We start from the raw sequence: 21,408 nt of genomic DNA on the forward strand, positions 1-21,408 counted from the left end.
TATTTCACTTCATCCACAAATACAGTGCTAGACCCATCTCTACGGTGATGAAGTTTGAGGCTCTGATTGTGTGGATGATTGTATGGTATTAATGTAGCTGAAGCTGTAAGCCCAGAGAAGGACAGAAACTGACCAGTGGTTGACACTCTTGGGATATACTGGATAATTACATCTGAAAGGCATTTCCCCCCCCCACATCTATTGTGTTGTGGCGCTAATAATTCAATTCCATAATTCAGTTCAACTTTGAACAAGAAGGGGAAAAAAATCACTCAACCATTTTTCGATTCAACATTTGTCTCTTTTGTAGGTTAAAAAACAAGCACAGTAAAACCATGTAAATAAAACATACAGGAAAAACAAGCAAAGTATTTCTCCTTTCCATGTACAGCGTGTGTCTGCTGTAGCCTACATCAACAGTCTACCCTCAGCTAAGATAGTGTTTCATCAAGATAAAGATAACAATAGTAACTTTGATAAAATGTCTATATTTACTCTATATTTTCTACATAGATCATTTGCCTTCTCTAGATGTATTTATTTAATAAAAATGTCCTTAAAATGTCTGAATACCATAGAGTTCCCATGTAATGATAGATAGATAGACAGACAGACAGAACACTGGAGATCAATAGGCTGGCTGGTTCACTGAGTAACTTACTGTGACTGGAGAGAATCACATTGGTATGGCAAAGAGACCTGATGGCTTGGTTTAATATTCCCATAGACAAAGGCCTCAGAAACATGTACAGAATCAAAGAGATTTAAAAAGATGGAGGAGAAACAGTGCTGGGTTTGATCTAGAAGGGCAATAACATGGTCTTCACTGCAGGTGGCGCTGCTACGTCACACACATGGAAATACTATTGCACTGACTGAACTGAAGGGAACAACATAACTGCATAGGATTTCCCCCATTTTGCTGTTGCTAAAGTAGACTGGTTGGGTGTAAGTGTTGGGTTTGGTAATAAACCAGCAAAGAGAGTTGGTGTTGGGATAAATCAAGAGACCCAAGTATTGGGGCCGGTCTGGTGGGGCTATTGAGTGTTTGTTTAAAGGTGGGTCTACTTGTTTAGGAGAGAGGGTTTATGGGAATATGATTATGTGTTCTACTGCACTTGCGACATCAATAACACTGGCTGTTCTGTGTAATCCATATAAAATCGCCGTGTCCTGCTCCTCTGTAAGGTGAAAGCCCAGCAATGTCAACACAGAGAGAGGGCTGAAGCATCATGAGAATGAGATTGGCCATCAAGGAAAAAATGCATCACAACAACCCATCAGTTCAAATTACTCTTGGAATTGGCCTTTCAAATACAGTACGGTAGGCTGTACAGCATCTCTGTAAAGGTACAGATACATTGTTCCATATCATCTCCCCACATCCTATATTCTCCTACTGTATAACCGCTCTAAACACAGACACATTGAACATATAGCTTTAAAAATGGAACTAGATCTGAGATTTCGATTCAGACCTGTCGCCTGGATAATAACAACAATAAAATTGAATCGTTATAAGTTGATTGTTTGTGTGATTGAAAAATGCTAAATCAAACTGTCGTGAGTTTATGAAAAATCACGCCAGGAACAACAACAAAAAACTAGAACATATTTTCATTGCTTTCATAAGTAAATCTGTTTAAGGTGCTTTTAATGTGGTTGCCATGGCACTGTGCTTTGTTTCTTTCCCTCCATTCCTGATTATCCAATCGGTGATCTGGGAAATGTGTTCTCACACCCCCCATCACCCACACATCTCTCTGCACAGTGGAAACCTTTAATCGAGGATTGTAAACCCATCAAGTAATTTCTACCCCTTAGTGTATTTTTTGAGCAAGGGGAAATTGTCATTCACTGCTATCCATCAGCTCCTGCTGAGATAGCTCAAGAGAAAATTAAGGACTATGGCTCAGGGAGTACAATTGGGGGATCAAGCACTATAAAATCACTGGGATACAGGGAACTATGGCAGATTATAATATAAGACAGCTAGGCTTTTAAAAATGATTTTGTGCTGCCTGTTCCGCAACGAGAGAAATAGAGACAGTCAGAACCAATGCACCAGCACTGCTACGGAGCAAAGATATTTAATGAGGCAGATCTGCAACTTGAGACAAAATCAAGTTGACAAGCTGACCTTTTCAGGACCTTAATGAGTGCTTAATTCTGGGGATGCAGGGTAAAAAATGAATTATGAAAGGCCATTTTGGGCTGTGACTCAGAGAGAGAGAGAACGAGAAAAAGAAAGAGAGAGGGAGAGAAAGGGCTTAATAATCTATTCTACACATCAATTGAGAGCTCTGGGTTCCAATGACAAGAGCCCAGTAACGGTTTGGGAGATAGGGGCTTGGTGGAAAAATATGAGTTCATATAGTTCTGACAGATCCCACTCATAGACTTGGGTCCGTAGGACTGCAGATCTGCAGCGCCACATATGGCTGAAGAAAGTCACAAGCTCAGAGAGCATTGGGCTCACCTGCTAGCATCCCCTATATCGACCCATAACAACAAAAAGCAAGCCAACCAATAATAGAAACAATGTTCTGAGGAGTAGCATGACGTAAAGGGACCTTATTTGTGGCAACCACACTAAACAGATACATCTATTTTTGTTCTCTAATAAATTACACAATAATATTAAGAATCCAAACCAAATCGACCCATGAAATGGCTGTGTAAGAGAGAGGCCTCCTGGCTGCACCAGTCTGTCCCTGGAGGTGTGTCCTGTTCCTCAGGCCACCAACCACAGAAGAAGGAGCAGACAGATAGGGTGTGGTGGAGAGGAGGCAGGGCCTTGGCATTGGGGGTGTGTCCTCCATGACATGAGCAGTTGTTAGCCTCGTTCTCTCCATCCTGGTTTCTGTGGTCTGCATAGTTTGTGCGTGGCGTGGCCCTCGTTATGTGGGTCACAGTAATGGAGGCAGGGCAAGGGGGTTGGTAGAGGGGGACAGAGGGACGGGGGGCTGTACTGTGTCATTAATAAGGGGAGAAGATGATGGAGGGGTGTGTGGCCCTCAGGGGCCCCGGGGCAGGCCGGAACAGGGTGGGGCTCAGGAAGGGCGTCTGAAAGAAGGTGGTGCCCACCGGGTGGCGCAGAGCCAGAGGATTGGTTGCCATGGTGCACAAGGTGGGCTGGGTGAGGGGGCTGGGCAGGAAGCCAGTGGTCAGGCTCCTGGTCAGTTGCTTCTGGAAGGCCAGTTTGGTCTGAAGGAGAATAGGAGAGAGCAGAGGAGAGCAGAGACAGAGAGTGCATGTCATTTCTTGAAGCGCACACATTTACTCAAAGTAGAGCACACATTTACTCAGCAAACACGTTTCCCAGGGAACATTGCTCTTTTAGCACACATCGTTACCTTGGCTAAACATGCTCGTACATTTCTCCATACTAATATCCGTTCCCTCACCACAACTAGGGGACTTATGAACACTCTCACACAGTCAAGACAAAAGAACAAAAGAACAAAAGACAACCACAGACACACAGACATGCTTAAACTCCAAACCCTTTACAAAGTTTACATTAGAGCAATCTTTTCTAGTGCTGTTCAATTCCCTGCACCTAGCCAGTTCCAGTGGTTAAGCCAGCTGTAGCCCTGACAGCCCACTTCTCCCCTGTCCCTGCCTGCACTGGGCCCTGCCACTCACCTGAGTAGAGAGAGAGGTGAGGTTGTACTGGCTGAACATTTTCTTCATGGCAGACACGGCCCCGCCTGCATACCCAGTCCATCTCACAGTCTGCAGGGAGGAGGGGGAGGATGGGAAGAGGGGGAGGTAGAGGAGATGGAGATGCAGAGGAGGGAGAAATAGGGATGTGGAGGTGGGGTGGAGCGGAGCAGAGGAGATGGGGACAAGGAGACGTTCAAGGGGAGGTGCGCACATGACAGGAGCACAAAAGTGATTAATACAGAGTGCTGATTCAGGCTGCATGCTTTGTCAGTAGGGGTAGTGCTGGGGGTATTTCAGCCTCCAGTCTCAGGTACAGGGGACCCATTCACTACCACAAAGCAGTGTCCTTAACCTCTCTGACAGCACAGGCATACAGGCAGGCAAGCTGCTTCACAGGAGAGACAACCCCCTAGGGAGTAGCAATGAGGTGTGTGTGTGTGTGTCAGGGTTGGAGACAATTACATTAAAATTCAGTCAATTCAGGAGATAAATATACATTTTATTCAGAGATCAAACATGATTGGCCATTATTTTCTTAGAGGATTTTCCAAATGTATGGGTCTTAAACTTGAATTAACCTCAAACCGTGCGTGCGACTGCGCGTGTGTGTCTACATGAACATTCATGTAATGGATGTGTGTGTGCCGTTTCTCACCGATAAGCTGGAGGTAGTCTGGCTCTTGTTGTGGGGACTGAACTTGGGTTTGGGGGGCTTTCCTGCCAGACGGTCCTTGTGTCTCCTGCTGTTCATGTGCTGAGGAGATCAGAGGAGAAACATTAGTCTGCTAATCTAGTTATTAATGTTGGATTTATCTAGTGGACCATGCCTTGTCTACACTGAGTGTACAAAATATTAAGTTGCTTTTGCCCTCCTTTTGCCCTCAGAACAGACTAAATTTGTCAGGGCATGGACTTCACTAGGTGTCAAAAGCCTTAGTGGGATGTTAGTGGGATGTTGGCCCATGTTGACTCCAATGCTTCCCACAGTTGTGTCAAGTTGGCTGAATGTCCTTTGGGTGGTGGATAGATACACACAGGAAACTGTTGGGCGTGAAAAACCCAGCAGTGTTGAGGTTCATGACACACTCCCGTATGAGCTCGGGAGAGGCGAAGGTTGAGAGCCACGCGTCCTGCGAAACACAACCCAACCCAGCCACACTGCTTCTTAACACAGCACGCATCCAACCCGGAAGCCAGCCGCACCAATGTGTCGGAGGAAACACCGTACACCCAGAACCTGGGCTCGAACCCATAGTCTCTGGTGGCACAGCTAGCCCTGCCTTAGACCACTGCGCCACCCGGGAGGCCCGCCACTTTAATATTTTGTCTTGCCCATTCACCCTCTGAATGGCACGCATGCACAATCCATGTCTCAATTGGCTCAAGGCTTAAAAATCCTTCTTTAACCTGTCTCCTCCACTTCATCTACACTGATTGAAGTGGATTTAACAATTGACATCAAGAAGGGATCATAGCTTTCACCTGGTCAGTCTATGTCATGGAAAGAGCAGGTGTTCTTAAGGTACACTCAGTCAACCGTATTGTACACTCAATATGCACTATCTGAAAAAAATATTTAGAGGACACAAAACCACAAAGAAAACCTACTACAACTTCCCTCTATCTACAGTATGCACGTCTATTTCTCTCTCCTCTGTTCTACTATCAACTGGCTAATCCTAGTTCATCAGAGGAGGTTTTAACAGTGCCATTGGAATACACTACTAAGGCTTGTTGTAGGCAAGGTTGCTACACATGCCCATATATATACTGTATCTTTTCCATGACCAGCTCATCTGAGAGAGCTGCAAAACCTTCCAGAACCATCCCATCATACAATTACATCTACGATTGAATAAACATCACCAGGGAAGCAATTACCCGAAACAGCCTAGAAAAGAAGTTCAATAAAACCATGTGCCTAGATTACCACACCATAAACATCAATTAACATACGTCTAACAGCTCTTACAGGCTCAAATAGACAGTTCTGAGTGAATCACCATACCATCTGATATACATCTGCTTAGTGTGGGAATGCTTTTTCCAGAATGGCTTCATTGTAATAAAAATGCAGTCGCTGCCACTGTGCCAGGTGAATTCAAACACACATTTCCACTGCTAGCATCACCTCAGGAATAGTAAACCTTCTACTGTAACATGTGTAAAGAGCATTTAATACGTTTGTTATTACATCATGGGTCCTGTGCTACCTTTAAAAGTGGGAGGGCTGAGGTAGTGACGCCATAGGCACAGTGCATTTGGAAAGTATTCAGACCCCTTCCCTTTTTCCACATTTTGTTATGCTACAGCCTTATTCTAAAATGGATGAAATATTTTTTTCCCCCTGATCAATCTACACACAATACCCCATAACGACAAAGCAAAAACTGTTTTTTAGAAATGTTTGATAATTTATTAAAAATAAAAAACAAATACCCTATTTACATAAGTATTCAGACCCACGGACAACCATCTCTGCAGCACTCCACCAATCAGGCCTTTATGGTAGAGTGGCCAGACGGAAGCCACTCCTCAGTAAAAGGCACATGACAGCCCGCTTGGAGTTTGCCAAAAGGCACCTAAAGGACTCTCAGACTATGAGAAACAAGATTATCTGGTCTGATGAAACACAGCAGTGGATTTCGAATGAGTCTCAATGTCCTTGAGTGGCCCAGCCAGAGGCCGGACTTGAATCCGATCGAACATCTCTGGAGAGACCTGAAAATAGCTGTGCAGCGACACTACCTATCCAACCTGACAGAGATTGAGAGGATCTGCAGAGAAGAATGGGAGAAACTCCCCAAATACAGGCGTTCCAAGCTTGTAGCGTCATACACAAGAAAACTCAAGACTGTAATCACCGCTAAAGATGCTTCAACAAAGTATTCAACTTACAGTTGAAGTCGGAAGTTTACATACACCTTAGCCAAATACATTTAAATACATTTTTCACAATTCCTGACACTTAATTCCTCAAAGAATCCCTGTCTTAGGTTAGTTAGGATCAACTATTTAATTTCAGCTTTTATTTCTTTCATCACATTCCCAGTGGGTCAGAAGTTTTCATATACTTAATTAGTATTTGGTAGCATTACCTTTAACTTGTTTCATTTGGGTAGCCTTCCACAAGCTGTTTAAAGGCACAGTCAATTTAGTGTATGTAAACTAATGACCCACTGGAATTGTGATAGAGTGAATTATAAGTGAAATAATCTGTCTGTAAACAATTGTTGGAAAAAGGAACTTGTGTCATGCACAAAGTAGACGTCCTCAACGACTTGCCAAAACTAGTTTCTTAACAATACATTTGTGGAGTGGTTGAAAAACAAGTTTTAATGACTCCAACCTAAGTGTATGTACACTTCCGACATCAACTGTATGTAAATGTAATATTTCAGTTTATTTTATTTTATATATTTGCTAAAAAAACGATTTAATCCATTTTAAAAGGCTGTAATGTAACAAAATGTGGAAAAAGTCCATGAAAATAATTAGTCCAACCAAGAAATCAAGTGTTCATTTTGTTTGAAGAGGTAGTTCTATAGTCTGTCCTTTCAACATCTACTGTAGTTACATCATCTGTCTGTCTGTGTGTGTCAAATCAAAATGTATTTGTCATGTGAAAGGATACACTTGAAAAAGAGATTTCAATCTCAATGTGACCTTAAATAAAGGATGAATAACTAATAACCCCACACAAAGCCAAAAACACTGCCGGACAAGGGGCATTTGAATGAGAGTCTTATTTGGTTAGCACTCTCTATCAAGCACTTCTCAGGGTGTGCAAAATTACCTACAAACCCCCTCTCTTTCCTCTTCTCACCATTCATGTCACGCAAACAGCGCCAGGAGTACTGAGTAGCCCAGAGGGTCATATCTCTCCCTGTCTATCTCCCATACCCCATGGCTACGTTCACAATATTTTCTACTCTTTCCAGCCATTTTGAGCTCCATCAATTCAGAACACTGTCAGGACACGTTTAGTGGAGGTGGAAAGAGACCCAGTGTGTCAGATCTCTACATAGACTAGTGGCACACTGGCCTCACTGTGAGAGAACATGAAACCAGATCTTGTCCAGTCCAATCACCTCAGATCCACTCAGGAAGTCAACATACGAAATTATACCTCAGCTGTTTCACTTCTCTCCCCACTGCTGAACCCTGCTCACCCTGTGAAACCCCCAGTCCTCCCCTGCCACCCTCCCCTCGACCCCGAGCCTCCTCACCTGGCTGAGCTGGGTCTCCGAGTTGACGTAGATCTCACACACCTCGCAGTGGAAGTTCTTGCTGGGCACCCCCACGCTGCCCTTTGTGCCCAGGCGCTTGCTCTTGCAGGCCGAGCGCCCCCCAGCCCCCGCCATCTTCCCCCGGCGCCGCGGCTGGACGCTCTGGCCCTCCAGCATTTGTTTGTGCTTCGTACCTGGAGGAGTGGATTTGGAGGAAGCGAATGTCAGATACACTCTGGAGCAGGTACAGTATATATATACAGTTGAAGTTGGATATTTACATACACTTAGGTTGGAATCATTAAAACTCGTTTTTCCACCACTCCACACATTTCTTGTTAACAAACAATAGTTTTGGCAAGTCGGTTAGGACATCTACTTTGTGCATGACACAAGTAATTTTTCCAACAATTGTTTACAGACAGATTATTTCACTTATAATTCACTGTATCATAATTCCAGTGGGTCATTAGTTTACATACACTACGTTGACTGTGCCTTTAAACAGCTTGGAAAATTCCAGAAAATTATGTCATGGCTTTAGAAGCTTCTGATCGGCTAATTGTCATAATTTGAGTGAATTGGAGGTGTACCTGTGGATGTATTTCAAAGCCCACCTTCAAACTCAATGGCTCTTTGCTTCACATAATGGAAAAATCAAAAGAAATCAGCTAAGACCTCAGAAAAACAATTGTAGACACGAAATCAATCCCAGAACAACATCAAAGGATCTTGTGAAGATGCTGGAGGAAACAAGTGCAAAAGTATCTATATCCACAGTAAAACGAGTCCTATATCGACATAACCTGAAAGGCCGCTCAGCAAGGAAGAAGCCACTGCTCCAAATCCACCATAAAAAAAGCCAGACTACGGTTTACAACTGCACATGGGGACAAAGATTGTACTTTTTGGAGAAATATCCTCTGGTCTGATGAAAAACAATTGACCGTTTTGGCCATAATGACCATCGTTATGTTTGGAGGAAAAATGGGGAGGCTTGCAAGCCGAAGAACACCATCCCAACCGTGAAGCACGGGGGTGGCAGCATCATGTTATGTGGGTGCTTTGCTGCAGGAGGGACTGGTGCACTTCACAAAATAGATGGAATATTATGTGGATATATTGAAGCAACATCTCAAGACATCAGTCAGAAAGTTAAAGCTTGGTCGCAAATGGGTCTTCCAAATGGAGAATGACCCCAAGCATACTTCCAAAGTTGTGGCAAAATGGCTTAAGGACAACAAAGTCAAGGTATTGGAGTGGCCATCACAAAGTCCTGACCTCAATCCCATAGGAAATTGGTGGGCAGAACTGAAAAAGCGTGTGCGAGCAAGGAGGCCTACAAACCTGACTCAGTTACACCAGCTCTGTCAGGAGGAATGGGCCAAAATTCACCCAACTTATTATGGGAAGCTTGTGGAAAGCTACCTGAAACATTTGCCCAAGTTAAACCATTTAAAGGCAATGCTACCAAATACTATTTGAGTGTATGTAAACTTCTGACCCACTGGGAATGTGATGAAAGAAATAAAAGCTGAAATAAATCACTCTACTATTATTCTGACATTTCTTATTCTTAAAATAAAGTGATCATCCTAACTGACCTAAAAACAGGGAATTTTTACGAGGATTAAATGTCAGGAATTGTGAAAAACTAAGTATATTTGGCTGAGGTGTATGTAAACATCCGACTTCAACTGTATATATATTTGTCATTGGGGCAGAGAGAGAAAATTGCAATTTTAAAGCTAATTTCCTGCTATTCTACACATTTTCTGTAGATTTATTTTTTCTCAGTTTTAAAGCTAATAGCCTGTAATAAAAATAAATAAATCATGGCTTATGACGTGATCTTATGCTATCTGAGGGGGCTGCGGGGTGTGCTACGCCAGAGACTGTCGTGTTTGTACCACTGTTGTGTGCCTCCAGCTGGGATGTAGAGTTGACCGTGACCTTGCACACGGGACAGTGGAGGTGTGGCTTGATCCTCTTGGTGTCCTTGTCATCCTCACCCCCCTCTGTACTGGAAGTGTCCGGCTGGCTACCTGACTCCAGGGCTGTTCCAGGGGCCTCTGGGCCTTGCTCTGGGCCAGTGGTGTCTGAGGCTCCGCTCTCTGAGGCCTGTGAGGGGGACACCTCTCCCTGGGGCCCGGGGGACAAGGTGGCCAGCTCCATGGAGGACACCTCAGATACAGGGGTCAGCATCACAGAGCTGATGCTGCCGGGGCTTTTGCCCAGCTTCACAGGCTCACAATTCACCACTCGCTCCAGGTCAGCAGGCAGCAAATCTGGGGAGGGGAAGGAGAGGAGGCAGTGGTCAGTCACTGAACATTACACTGGTGGTTACGGAAGAGCGAAGAGCTTAATGCCTGAAGAAAGCCACCGAGGTCTACAGTTGCTGTGTTAATCTAGTCTGTACATCTGATAGTATAGCTGAAATGCTAACAGATGAAATGCATTGGTAAATGCTCATTCCAAAGTACTGCCTTCAAACGCTTCATATTACAGAACAGGTTTATAGATTATGGAAACAGATTGTAAAAGCAGCAATACATTTGTGAGTGAAAAGTGACATCAAATGATGGTTGTTCTCATTTGAGGCTAACTTGGAGAATTTGTTCATTTCTGTTCAGTCATTTATCTATAAATGATCATGAAGAGTTTGAAGCCAAAACATTGGAATGAACATTTACCAATGCATTTCATGTGTTAGCTTTGTGACATTTCAGCTATACTATCAGTCTTTGTTATTAACCCCGAGGGACAGACTAGACTAACACATGGTAGATATTCTCGCTCTCTCCCTCCCTCACGCTGTCTCTCTCTCTATCTCTCTTCAAATATCAACTTAAGGTCCTAGGGCTCAGTCAATTTAAACAAATGCATTGACTGCCGGGCCCAGCCCATAAGTCACTGGAGCTCCATTACGCATGCACACACACACACACACACACACACACACACACACACACACACACACACACACACACACGTTTTGTGATGTTTTGGACTTCGGTGAGGGGTTTTTCGGCTGTTCAGTCACAGAACATTTTTTCTGGAGGCAAGCCAAAGTTCGGAGCCGGAATCTACGCCCCTTCATCTGTGATTGTTCAACAGTAGGGATCCTTTAATAAAGTCTTTGTCATTCAACAAGAGACAACTCGTTTTCATGCAAATGTTCCATTGAGAAATACTGCACCAAACATCTGTTAGATGTAAAATTGCGTGACTAAGATGTCTTCGGCAAAAACATAAAAATTCATGACAGATTTGATTCTGACTATTTTGAGGAAGTGCATACTGGCTATGTCATCTCAAAGTGGAAAAACAGTACAATTGCCGTTATTCCTCGTTTTTAAAGTGGAGGCCTTTTAAGGGAGTTTGCGAGCACACTCGGTCGGTTCGGCTAGCCGAGTTCGGATAGGCGCCAGCCGAACTGAAGCACCCTCTCAAACACCCTCCACAATCCTACTGGCCCCATTGATTTTCTCTTCTAAGTCCCAGAGTAAATTCATCATGGAGATAAGGACTCTTCCTTATCGTCCTCTTTCCGGAGGAGAAGGAACCCTAGAAGGCTGAGATTAGATAATCCTTCCTCTCTGTAATGTAATGCGGGACTGAACCCTGGGAGATTCAGGTCCCCCCTCCAGCAGGGGATTGGTATGATCCTGGGCTTATGTGAAAGACAAAGATCGGGCCACCTGAGAAGACTCTGGAGGGGATGGATAGCGATCAATGGATTTAGCAGGAGGCCCAGAGAGGAGGACAGAGGATTGTGGGAATTAGTCCCTCCTCAGACGCCTTAAACTCATGAAGGGTTTTATTCTGAGCAAGAATGTTTAAGGTATCGTATCGGTGTTCACTTAAAGTGCCTTCAGAAAGTATTCACACCCTTGACTTTTTCCACATTTTGTTGTGTTACAGCCTGAATTTAAAATGGATTAAAAGTGAGATTTTGTGTCACAATACCCCATTGTCTCTAAGTTGAATAATTTTTTGCAATATGTTTACAAATTCATTAAAAATGAAAGGTTCAAATGTCTTGAGTCAAAAGTATTCAACCGCTTTGTTATGGCAAGTGTGAGCGGACCAAGTAATTTTGGTCAATACAAACACTCCGACATAATGAAAATCTCCCAAGGAAAAACATAGATCTTCTCGAGATGAAACAGGAACACAATACGATTATCATTAAACTATAACAAAAGTCACGGGTTTGTCACCGTCTTAATGGTTCTTCATGATTAGCTTCTCTTTCTTGGTAGCCATCTTCCAGAGATAGGTTTATCCTCCTTCTTGCTGGTTCCCTCCTCTCTCTTGTAGGGAAAAGATAATAGGTCATTAGTACCATCAGCTGTGCTTAATTGTCTCAGGTCCCCTTGACTCACATGCCTAGTTGGGCTACTATCCGTGAGTCCAGCCTGCCCTCTGGTGGTACTTCCACACAAGCCTAAATAAGCTCTGGAGTAAAAATGTGCTTAACAAGTCACATAATAAGTTGCATGGATTCACTCTGTGTGCAATAATAGTCTTTAACATGATTTTTTAAGACTACCTCATCTCTGTAAGGTCCCATTCCAGTTACTACAAAGATGCGGGCGTCCTTCCTAACTAAGTTGCCAGAGAGGAAGGAAACCGCTCAGAGATTTCACCAGGAATCCAATGGTGACATTAAAACAGTTACAGAGTTTAATGGCTGTGATCGGAGAAAACTGAGGAGAGATCAACAAAATTGTAGTTACTCCACAATACTAAATGACAGAGTGAAAAGAAGGAAGCCTGTATAGAATAAAAATATTCCAAAACATGCATCCTGTTTGCAATAAGGCACTAAAGTAAAACTGCAAAGTGGCAAAGAAATGACCTTTATGTCCTGAATACAAGGCGTTATGTCCCCTTGTCCGTGAGAGATTTACATGGTTATCAAAACGTCACGTCAGGGTGAGCCTACACGAAACACAGCGCTTATTTGAAGTGTTTCTAAAATTCCCTATGAGAAAATGAATGGTGGAAAAATGATTGGAACCATTTCCCTGTTTGACCACTAGGTTTTATGGGTATTACAACACCTCCACTGAGGGGCTCTATAAATACTGTATAAGGACTAACTCTGTAGGAACTTCTGGTAAGTTCTTCCCACATTGGTGCACATTATACAGATAGATATAAAACATGATACAGCATGCCTTTGAATTGTCCAACAACTCAAAATCAAATAGTATCCTTACGTCTCAAATGTCTTAAAAAGAAAAACGACCATGGCAGTGATGTTGCAGAGTAGCACGACACAGATACATCTTTGGGTAAGCACAAGGATTGCCTTTGGGCAACACCTTCTGTCAGTCAGTGTCCTCCTCACTCATTCCAAATGTTCCCTGACTGAAGTGACTGTCACCCCAACGCTGGCTGTCAGCTCTAAGGCCAGTGTATTGGCAGGGAAGAGCCCCACACTGTCTGAGGAGTGGAGGGCTACAAATCCCTCTCCTGCAAAGAATCAATGTTCAGGTCGATGTCTTGTTGCGAGTCATTCGTTTATTTGACCATGGAAAGGCAGAACAGTCCAATTAAATCAGTGTGTAGGGCTCAGACTGTAAACCGTGCAGTATCTGAATACTGTATCTGTAAACTGTAGAGTCAGAGTATTGACTACATGACAGAGCTGACTGTTGTCATAGAGCTAGTAGCTATATTAATATTCTGATTAGAAGACTGTTAAACAAGCTCACACACTAGCGGAGTAGTGGTGAGCCCTCACAACCATGTTCATTAAACCAGCAGTGTGTACGCACACACACACACACCCCAGCTTGTCTAGAATCACTAGTCCGTGACACTCTTAAAGAAAATGGACAACTTCCTCAAGGGAAATCCACACTATATTTCATCATTACAGAGGCGTCTGAGTTCTGTTCCCCTTGGAGACAGCTTCAACAAAAGAGTCAATCAAACGCTGAGGTGATTGATGGTTGTCATTGACGATGCCGGCCGGCCCAGTGTCTCTAGGCACCAGTATGCCGATCTCTCTCTCTCTCTCGCTCTCTCTCGCGCTCTCTTCTCAAATAGAAAATCATTCAATAAAATAATAATAATCATTTATATCAGCCTAATCGAGGTGTAGATTACATGACACATGCCAATGTTCTAACTTGTAACACAGCTGCTAATGCGACTCAGTGCATCCAATGGCAATGTCTGTAATAGTCGGCTAGTGTGGATATGATGGAATCTAGCCCTTGATTGGTTCCCAATGGGCGACAACATGGTCATTATGGTCCGATTGGCACCTGCCATGCTGAGTTTGATGACAGACAGAGATAATTTCAGTGTTAATTTTGAGTGTTCTCCAATTACAGTTTGGCATTGTAGCGCTCGCCGCCGCTGGCTCGCTCTGCTGCATTTCAATTTCACATCGGGCCAATCACACAATGTGGCTTATTAAAGAGCGTACCTCCTTGCAAAATTGCCTCAGAACTTTAAAATGATTTACAACATAAAAAATAGGCACAGCTTATCTACTTTCTCTTTCCACCGCCTCTCTTGCTCCCCCTCTCCTCTACCCCATCTCTCACTCTACCTTTCATTTAATCTTATCTCTCATTTTCTACTCTTTTCGTCCCAGCCGCTGCATCCCCCCTTTCAGACCTTGCTCTACGACGACAGAATATTAAAATTAGATTTGATGAGAGAGAGCGTTATCTTGCTCCCAGTCCTTTGTCCAGTTTCTCCTCTCGGAGAGAGAGAGTGAGTCAGTCAGTGAGTGCTGGGGGAAAGGAAAGTGTAGACTCTCTCCCAACCCACACCTCACTTCACCCTGATACCTTCCTATCTCTTCTCACTAATATTCCCTCTAGCATCAGAAAGAAATTAGTTTGAAATTCAGGTCTTGCAGTAATATTTTTCAGGCCAGAGTGATGGAGGGATAGATGGAGGGAGGGAGGGATGAAGGAGAGATATACAGGATAGAGGAGGAAACTAGTCTGGCAGACAGATCCTCGAGTCCCATCGCTGCAGATGGATAAACAGGGCTCCTGATCCTAAACGAGATCAATCATGTAATGGAATGGATGCTCTCTACTGGCTTCATCAAAAGACTACCGCTACATTTCATTGTATTGGTCCCAGACTCAGGAGATACATCCATAGTCTAGTCAGGTCCATTGTGGGGGATTTCTCTCATGTCACAAACAGTACGCCTGCGTCCCAAATAGCACCCTATTCCCTCTGTGGTGTGCTACTTTTGACCGGTCAAAAAGAGTGCACTACATAGAGAATAGGGTGCCATTTGGGACACATACAAGTGTGCTGCAGTCAGATCATTCCTTGACTTCACAGAACTCTTTAGGAACTCCTGTACAGGGACCAGGCCTTTCTCTACAAGCATGGCAAACAGAGTGGAAGGGTGCAGGGAAAGTAAATTGAGAAAGTTGGGGGTAAGCAAACAATCCCCCAGGCTCAGAGCCACCATCCACCACCATGGGGGACAGATTGGATATAAGGCCCAGCTGGGAGGGACCTGGGGACAACTGGTGGTTACGATTGGATGTTTGGAGGCACCGCCATCCTATCCTCTCATACACCATGATCAGGAACATGGGTATGTGTGAGACAGGCCCTCCTGTTGTTAGACTTTAAACAGCAGACATTAAATAACACAGGGGAGAGAGAGACAGGATAGCATCAAGAAATAATAATGACAAAGTACCGGAAGAGATGAGAGAGTGATGGAGGGAAAGGGATGAGATGAAGGGAGAGGGATAGAGGAGGAGGATGGGAGGACCGGAGAGAAATGGGAGGAGAGGAGACAGATGAAAGGAAGAAAGAGGGATTAGGGGTGGAAAGTGATGGACAGAAAGTAGATGGATAAGAGGTAGGATGGAGAAGAGTAAAGGGGGAAAGAGAGGGATGAGGGAAGATAAGTGAGCAAAGGGGAAAAGCAGAAAACATCTACAGAAAAAGGAGAGAAAATTTGAAAGAACGATCAACTACACAGAGTGAATATAGATAGGTTTCTGTTCTTCCCTTTTCTCCCTCTCAGTTAACTTACTCGTTGCCTCCATCGGGCCTGTGTCCATGAGTGCGGGGAGGGTCTCAGTGGGAAGTGTAACAGTTGCAGCAGTCTTAGCCCTCTCCCTGTCCCGTTCTCGGTCTCGTTCCCGGTCTCTCTCCCTGCCTGTGGATGTGGCTTCCCCAAGTCGACGCTGACGGTTCTTCTGGGTCTCCATGGCTTTCAGCTTCCGGGCATGTTTATGCCCCTTATAGTGCGCCTCTGCCTGGTTCTGGAAGGGACCCCACAGAGAGCAGAAACACCACAGGAAGGTTAGCAGCAGTAGTACTTATCCATAAACTGCTGTAAGACATGCACATTGAAAACACTCAAATATACAGTACCTCTGCAAAAGTAGAGATGACATTTTCATCTTTACACACACAAGACCTGGGTTCAAATACTATTTATAACATTTCAATTACTTTCAAAGACACTTGGAAGTGAATATTTAGATATTTTGTATTTGAAAAGACAAGTAGTTGAATATTGGAATGTATTTGGAAATATCATGGAAAGTATTTGAAAATACTCCAATACACTGACTCAAATGCACTCCCATGCATTTAACCCAGGGATTTGTAATAGGTTATTTCGAACATTATTTGAAAATACTTTTAAATGGAAGTAGTTGATTCGGGCCACATTATTTGAAAATATTCAAATACACAGAAAATAATTATTTAAATAACAAATATTCAAATATGTATTTGAACCCAGGTCTGACACATGCACAAACACACACACACACATATACACACTGCTGCCTGTGTGAAGGAGAGAGTCTGTTCCTACCTGATAAGAGCACTAGCACAGTGGGAGGGCAGAGGTATAATTGCATGTGGAATGTGCAAAAAGAGACAGGATTCTATCTCTAAATCAGAATACTAAATAGGCACGCTGAGACAGACCCTGCAGACCGCACACATGCATGCACACACCACACAAACACAACACACTACATACCAAGTGTACTGTACACATGTGCATACACAAATGAACTGCACACACACCCAGTAGAGAACACACACATTCTGTCACATGCTCAGACACACTCAAAACACACACATACATTCTCCAAAATGGGCATACACACTCCGCAGCACATTTTACCTTCACATTTAAATAATTCTCATGACCCAGCTCAATCCATGAGAAAATCCCCCGCTATCAGAGCAAATAGAAATAGCAGATGAATCGATGAAGACATCTCTCATTAAAATGTAAACAGGCTTTGAGCTGAGACCTGTATTAATACCACATCAGCCTCGTTGGAGTGATGGATGACTACAAAGAAGGATAAATTATTGTTTCATTATTAACAAGGCATTACATACCCCCACAAACACATACATACCCCCCACAGACAGACTCTCTCTCTCTCTCAAACAGAACCACACCATTTTCACGACTTCCGCCGAAATCGGTCCCTCTCATTGTTCAGGCGGCAGTCGACGTCACCGGCCTTCTAGCCACCAACGATCCACTTTTCATTTTCCATTTGTTTTGTCTTTGTTTTACAAACCTGATTTCAACCCCCAAATTACTGTTTCATTATTTAACCCTCTGTTCCCCCATGTTTTTTTGTGAGTGATTGTTTATTGTATTTTCGGTCTGTCATGGTGTGCGTGTATTTGTTACTTTGTATGTTTGACATTTTGAGTAAAAGTACGTTGATTACTTATATCTGCTGTCCTGCGCCTGACTTGCAACACCAGCTACACATAGGACCCATTACAACCATAAATCAAATTATGTTTGTTTTGACAAACTGCATTAGTTCTGGGTGGATTGTAGTAGTTCACGCTTTCATCTAGACTAATGTTCATTACTGTAAGAATACAGTTTGGTACAATTTTCTCAAGTTTGTGGTGAATTGTCAAAACTCTTAGTACAAAACTCCCAACTGGTAACACTTCTAACACAGCCAGTCTAACATTCAAAACCTTTCATTGTGCATTCATTTGGTTTGCAGACGTCTTTCACCACACAACCATTGATCCAAAATAGAAGTTTACTTTGAAATATAATGAGTACATTAGTTTAATCACCAAACACAACATCATGATAACTTCTCAATGTAGTTATTTTAACAACCCGTTAGCAATAGCAAAAATGTAAGATAAACGTTTCAAAATTGCTATTTGAATGTAGATGCTACAGTACTGTAAATTACAGTACATTACACTGTTTTCACATTAGGCAATACATTTGTACTACCCATTAAAAGTGACTGAACATCAAATTTCCATCATTTATATCCCATGTGTGATCATCGGTGTGATCATTAAAGACATCTTTCACAATGTAACAAATTAAATAAATGACAGAAACATCATGTTTAACAGGTACTAGTTTGCAAGGAAAAACCTTTCGGTATGGTGAATCCAAGCCTGACATAGGACTGGGTTGATGTTATTTCATGCCGCGCCGATGCCCGGAAGGAGGGTGGTACGTTTATGGGGATATAGCAATTGTACATCTTCCACCTGTATTGTAATCGTGTATTGTACTTTACAGTATTGTATTTTACACATGCATTGTAGTGTTCCTGGACATGGCTCAGTTCATAAGCGCGTGGCACTAGCAATACCAGAGTTGAGGGTTTGATTCCAACTGGGGACACATACCAAAATGTGTGGACTTTTGTCACTTTGGATAAATGACATATATTAAGGTATTACAGAACTGTGTCAGCCAGTGTCAAAAAGACCCGAGCAACTTCATTCTGGGGATGCATTTCTTTCTTGTTTTGGACATTAAGGGTGATTTATGTATTGGCATTGTATTGATAAATGTATTCCTGCCCTGCAGGAGCTAGAAACACAAGCATTTCACTGTACCTGCTGTACCATCTGCTTATATGTGTACTTAAATGTGTACTTATATGTGCGACCAATACACTTTGATTTGATTCGTTACAAACCGTATTTCTCTTGATCTTGTCAATACTGGATCAGATTTTTCTTTCAACTTACTGTGAAGTGAAATCGTAATAGTCATCATCAAAGCAGTACATTCGAGTATATATTATACATTTTATGTTTCTACTTTACAGACACACATTTTATTGATAGTTTTCTAAATCTGTAGCAGAAAAACCAGTATACATGTCAAATCTATAGGTTTACCAATCGGATTAAGTAATAGTCAAATATATTTTTACAAAAGAGAAGAGAATCATATCAAAAGTAATGAGCTTTGCATTGTGAAATGACTTTATATATAGATGTATTGAAATTTGAAACATGTATTTCTAGATTAAACACTAAGATTGGTGACAAAGTGACTGTATGAATTGGTGTGTTGTTCTTAGTCAGTTGAAAATGTGTTTAGAGTTTGAAACAACTGCCTTTTTGACGATCTGTTTTGAGCTTTGATCTAAGAGTTAGGAAAATTAACCATATACTTGTGAAAATTGTACCACATGCTTGTGAAAATTGCACCAATCAAAAAAAACTGAAAATCTTTTCCCTCCTGGGTGCTGATTGGCTGAAACCATGGTGACTGTGAAATATCAAGGCTACTGCACAAACAGCAAGACAAATAGTTAGCTCAGAATTGATCAAGTAAATGCATTCCTCACTCTGGCTGTCTGTGTGTTCTGCTCTGTCATGACCTCATAATTATGACCTCACAGCCGTCTCTCTATCCAGCTCCTCTTTAGAATTCAAAGAATTTCCTATCTCGCCATATAAATGCAAATAAGTCAGACAATAATCCAAGCCGCAAATAGACCTGAAATGAATTGTGGGGAAGAAATTAGAAGGAAGAGAAAGAGTGGGTTCTACTTTGATGGGCAAGCCAATGAAGGAATCCTAAGTGATAGAGAGAAGCGTGGAAGTGACTCACCCTGTTCAATTAAGCTTCTCTCACACAATGAGACCTTCTCATTAGAATGAATACAACACACTGATGCTTCTCTTGGTTTTGTATCTTCTCTCAACTGCCTCAGCCTCCATAATAACCTTAATAGCCATGGTACTGCACACATGCGACACACGACACACACACACACACACACACACACACACACACACACACACACACACACACACACACACACACACACACACACACACACCTCATATGACAACAAAGCAATGTGGGTAAAAGTAAAAACCAAGGCAGCTCAGATCCAGCTCAGATCCATCAGAACCATGGTCCTTGGCTATATGCAGTTGAATATGTCCACTGTGTACAGTATTAACAAAACAAATGATGTACCTACTGTTCTGTGTCGGGAGCTATAAATAAACCACCAGCAGCCATCAACACTTCTATAAACACTACTTGGACTATAATATTTCACCATGTCGTCTGACTGATCGGCCGTGAAAATGCTTATGAGATTATTGTGCTGTGACAAATCAGCTCTGCTCTCTTTCAGCCCCCATACGTTCTCCGCTCTCCAGTCCAACTCCGAGCCATACAGTACGCGACACACGGAGAGACAGGGAGACACAGGGAGTGTGAAATGAACATTAGCATGAGCACTTAGCATTTTAAAGGCACTGACTGTCACGTCACACTACCAGACATGAATGCAGGCTTCGAGACTCTTTCTGCAATGAAAAGCGCTATAGAAGTGGAATAAATTCTTCTTATTACACGTTCTTTAAATAAGGCCTCTGTCTAGATCACTGTCTGACTATTCAATGTGCAACATCGAATGTACGTTCACAAATATTCTATATATATCAAATAAACATGACAGAGCGTGGAGCTAATAAACAATATCTAATAATAAATAGTATACAACATACTCTAAATAAATACTTATATAGACATCTCCTCATTTTCCATTTGAAGTTTATTTACAGTTTGACTGAGGAAGTTTTCCTCCTTCCTTCTGTTGTGACTAGGGGGCAGTATTTTCATTTTTGGAGAAAAAAAAGTTCCCGTAGTAAACGGGATATTTTGTCAGGACAAGATGCTAGAATATGCATATAATTGACAGCTTAGGATAGAAAACACTCTAAAGTTTCCAAAACTGTATAAATATTGTCTGTGAGTATAACAGGACTGATGTTGCAGGCGAAAGCCTGAGAAAAATCCAATCCGGAAGTGCCTCATGTTTTGAAAGCGCTGCGTTCCAATGCGTCCCTATTGAGCAGTAAATGGGCTATCAACCAGATTACTCTTTCTCCGTATTCCCGAAGGTGTCTACAGCATTGTGACGTAGTTTTACGCATTTATGTTGAAGAATAGCCGTAAGCGGCTACATTGCGCAAGTGGTCACCTGATGCTCCCAGAGAGATTCTCGCGTAAAATACAGAGGTAGCCATTACTCCAATCGGTCCTACTGAAAAACGAATTGTCCCGATGGATATATTATCGAATAGATATTTGAAAAACACCTTGAGGATTGATTATAAACAACGTTTGCCATGTTTCTGTCGATATTACGTAGCTAATTTGAAATATTTTTCGCCGTTTTCGTGACTGCAATTTCTCAGCCAAACG

At 42.6% G+C, this 21,408-nt stretch overlaps 1 protein-coding gene across 2 annotated transcripts in view; it reads right to left on the minus strand.

Annotated features, from left to right (window-relative positions):
• Positions 1–373: 373 nt before the first annotated feature.
• Positions 374–21,408, minus strand: part of LOC109891919 (zinc finger protein 385C) — a 194,571-nt gene continuing 173,536 nt past the window's right edge. For both annotated transcript variants that reach the window (XM_031827302.1, XM_031827303.1), the window contains 6 exons: positions 15,943–16,174; positions 9,809–10,186; positions 7,899–8,092; positions 4,325–4,423; positions 3,649–3,738; positions 374–3,207 (listed from right to left, as the gene is read on the minus strand). In XM_031827302.1, coding sequence (XP_031683162.1) covers positions 2,980–3,207; positions 3,649–3,738; positions 4,325–4,423; positions 7,899–8,092; positions 9,809–10,186; positions 15,943–16,174 — 1,221 coding nt within the window. In that variant the 3' untranslated portion in view covers positions 374–2,979. The remainder of the gene's footprint in view (positions 3,208–3,648; positions 3,739–4,324; positions 4,424–7,898; positions 8,093–9,808; positions 10,187–15,942; positions 16,175–21,408) is intronic.

Source organism: Oncorhynchus kisutch, linkage group LG6 (genome assembly GCF_002021735.2).
Source record: "Oncorhynchus kisutch isolate 150728-3 linkage group LG6, Okis_V2, whole genome shotgun sequence".
NCBI lineage: Eukaryota > Metazoa > Chordata > Actinopteri > Salmoniformes > Salmonidae > Oncorhynchus > Oncorhynchus kisutch.